General features: G+C 39.1%; 1 protein-coding gene across 1 annotated transcript; it reads right to left on the bottom strand.

Annotated features, from left to right (window-relative positions):
* Positions 1–437: 437 nt before the first annotated feature.
* On the bottom strand, positions 438–1,754 carry LOC120523372 (dispanin subfamily A member 2b-like). The gene is made up of 2 exons (XM_039744641.1): positions 1,415–1,754; positions 438–929 (listed from the first exon to the last, which is right to left on the bottom strand). Exons 1-2 carry the CDS (start codon positions 1,625–1,627, stop codon positions 726–728), a joined length of 417 nt encoding a protein of 138 aa, XP_039600575.1. The 5' UTR covers positions 1,628–1,754; the 3' UTR covers positions 438–725.
* Between the last annotated feature and the right edge of the window lie 640 nt (positions 1,755–2,394).

Below are 2,394 nucleotides of genomic sequence, written 5' to 3'. Positions count from 1 at the left end.
ATAACCAGAAAATGTGGAAAAGTAAATTGAAAATCATAAAAACAATACAGAAAAAAAAAAAAACATTAAATCATCTCCATGTAACATCCATCCATCAATTCTGTAAACCAACTTATCATAAACAGGGTCACAGGGAAACCATGGCATGAAATGTCCCTGAACAGGGTGCCAGGCCATTACAGGGTGAGCACACACACACACACATGAACATCAGGGCCAATTTAGCAACATCAATTCACTTAACCAGCATGTCTCTGGACTGTGAGAGCAAACCCATGCAGATACAAGGAGAAAAAAAAATGAAAGCAGGGTGGATGTGGACCATGAACTCCGGTTTCCTTGTTGCAAGGCTATGACTGTGCCAACCCCATGTAATATACTGTACATAAAGAAATGCTTGATAAAATAAAAAAAAAATCCCCATCATAATTTCTTAATTGATATCAAAACAAAGAAAGTAAGTAATTAGCAGCTTGCCTAAAAGGAAGGAATCCAATAGAATTTTGTTGGGACAAAAACCTGTAGCCACAGTTCGCCCCCTAGAATTAATCACATGACCCTATTTAAATATATATAAAATCAGACTTATTCTAATCCATAAAATAATACAATCCTTTACCACCATACCAAGTGTTTTCAGTAAGCCAACAAACCAATGGTTAATTTTACAGCGGAGGATTCTTCGCAAAGTTTAATAAGAGCTGCTTGGCACATCTGCAGAAGCTTTAATTCCCATCGTTGAATGAGTTCATTGATTCGTTCTGTTTTGCCATCCGGTCATAGACCACAAAGACCCCCACTGCTACCAGGATAATAAGTATGATGAAAGTCAGGACGCTCAGCCATAGATTGGTGCAATTGAGGCATCGAGCCGTGGATCCGTAGTGACGCGCTCCTTCCAAATCGCCCACCACTTTTCTGTCCCTCGACTGCGGAAAGAAGGGTTAAAAAAATAATATGAACATCGCATTAGATGGCGCTGGTAACTAAAAGAAAAAAGAAAAGCTTTAAGCAAAGCCGGATTTCACCGAGACATGACATTCGTAAAAGAAATTTCACAGTGCACAGTTACCGACTGGCGTGCCACGAATTGTCTGGAGAATGGAAACCGCAGAATGACCACCACGGAATGGATTCAAAAGAGACATCTGAAATCAAGCTGCTCGTTTGTACCCCGCAAAGAAACACGAATGTCTCCTTTGAACCAGACAGACACCATTATGTACTTCATTAATATTCACCCCATGCTTTAACTAGCACTGGTGTTTGTTTTTCCGAGCCACATAAACCCACTTAAAGGTGCGTTACACACATGCATATTCATCCATTCATATACTGTACATGCAGAAATATATCTTTGCACGATATGTTTCTTGCACGGCTGTTCGCTTAAGCTGAAAAGTCCTTTCCTTACCTTAATCGAGAAATAAAGGGCCGCGAAACCCAGGCAGCAGAAATTCATATAGAAAGCGTTAAAGAGAGACCAGAGGATGTGGTCCCGCGGCATGATTACAGGTGGTACCACGGTGACCACCGTCGGGGAGTTTGGCACTTCTTCCTTCAGTCGTTCATAATTTCTGGTTTGTTGGAGAGGTACGAAGTTTTGAGAATATTGTGTGGCTTCCATGATTTCCTCGCAAAATTTCTCTCAAACAAAAGTGCGTCTGTTCAAGGAGAGAGAGAGAGAGACAGAGAGAGAAAGAAGTAAAAAAGATCCCCTCCCTCCCTCTGTTAAGAAAGCAAATCACAGATTGTGTAATAGGTGTGGTGGCTTTTCGAATGAGGAGAGCGGTGGGCGGAGATAACTCTCGACGTTTAATAGGACGGGGCGAGGGCGGCATTAATCGTTATATATTTATTTCTCGCTTTCTTCCAAGTACAGTGTCTTAAGGCGTTTTTTAGGAATCGAAACTTATAGCGATCAAAGCGGCTGTAACTGGCGGCAACAAAGGTAAACGTGTACCTGTATAGTGAAAAATAATCGCTTTGAACTTGAAGTGACCTTGGTTTTGCTTGTATCTCATTAAACGTATCAATTAATGAAAAATATATCTTGAAAATAAGAATGAAAAGAAAAACATATCAGATGTGGAGATTATTGGTATTTTTTTTCTTTTTTGGGACAACTGCAACTACGGTCAAAGCGGAAGTTGACGACAACAACAATATTTAGAAGTTAGACATACAACGTTAAACCAAAGCATATAATTCATTGAAAGAAAAAAAAAAACTTGTTTCGGTTGGAAGTGAGATTGATTTTGTTTGTATCCTATGAATCGAGTTACATATTTAAAATGAACATCATAACCACAATAATAACAAGAAAAATATGTCATGAGGAGATTTCATTGGTGACAACTTAACTACACATGTTCGTTTAAAAAAAAAAATGTA

This window comes from Polypterus senegalus, chromosome 1 (genome assembly GCF_016835505.1).
Source record: "Polypterus senegalus isolate Bchr_013 chromosome 1, ASM1683550v1, whole genome shotgun sequence".
Classification (NCBI taxonomy): Eukaryota; Metazoa; Chordata; class Cladistia; order Polypteriformes; family Polypteridae; genus Polypterus; species Polypterus senegalus.
The sequence above is the reverse complement of the archived record's forward strand: the minus strand, read 5'-3'. Positions and strand labels throughout refer to the sequence as shown.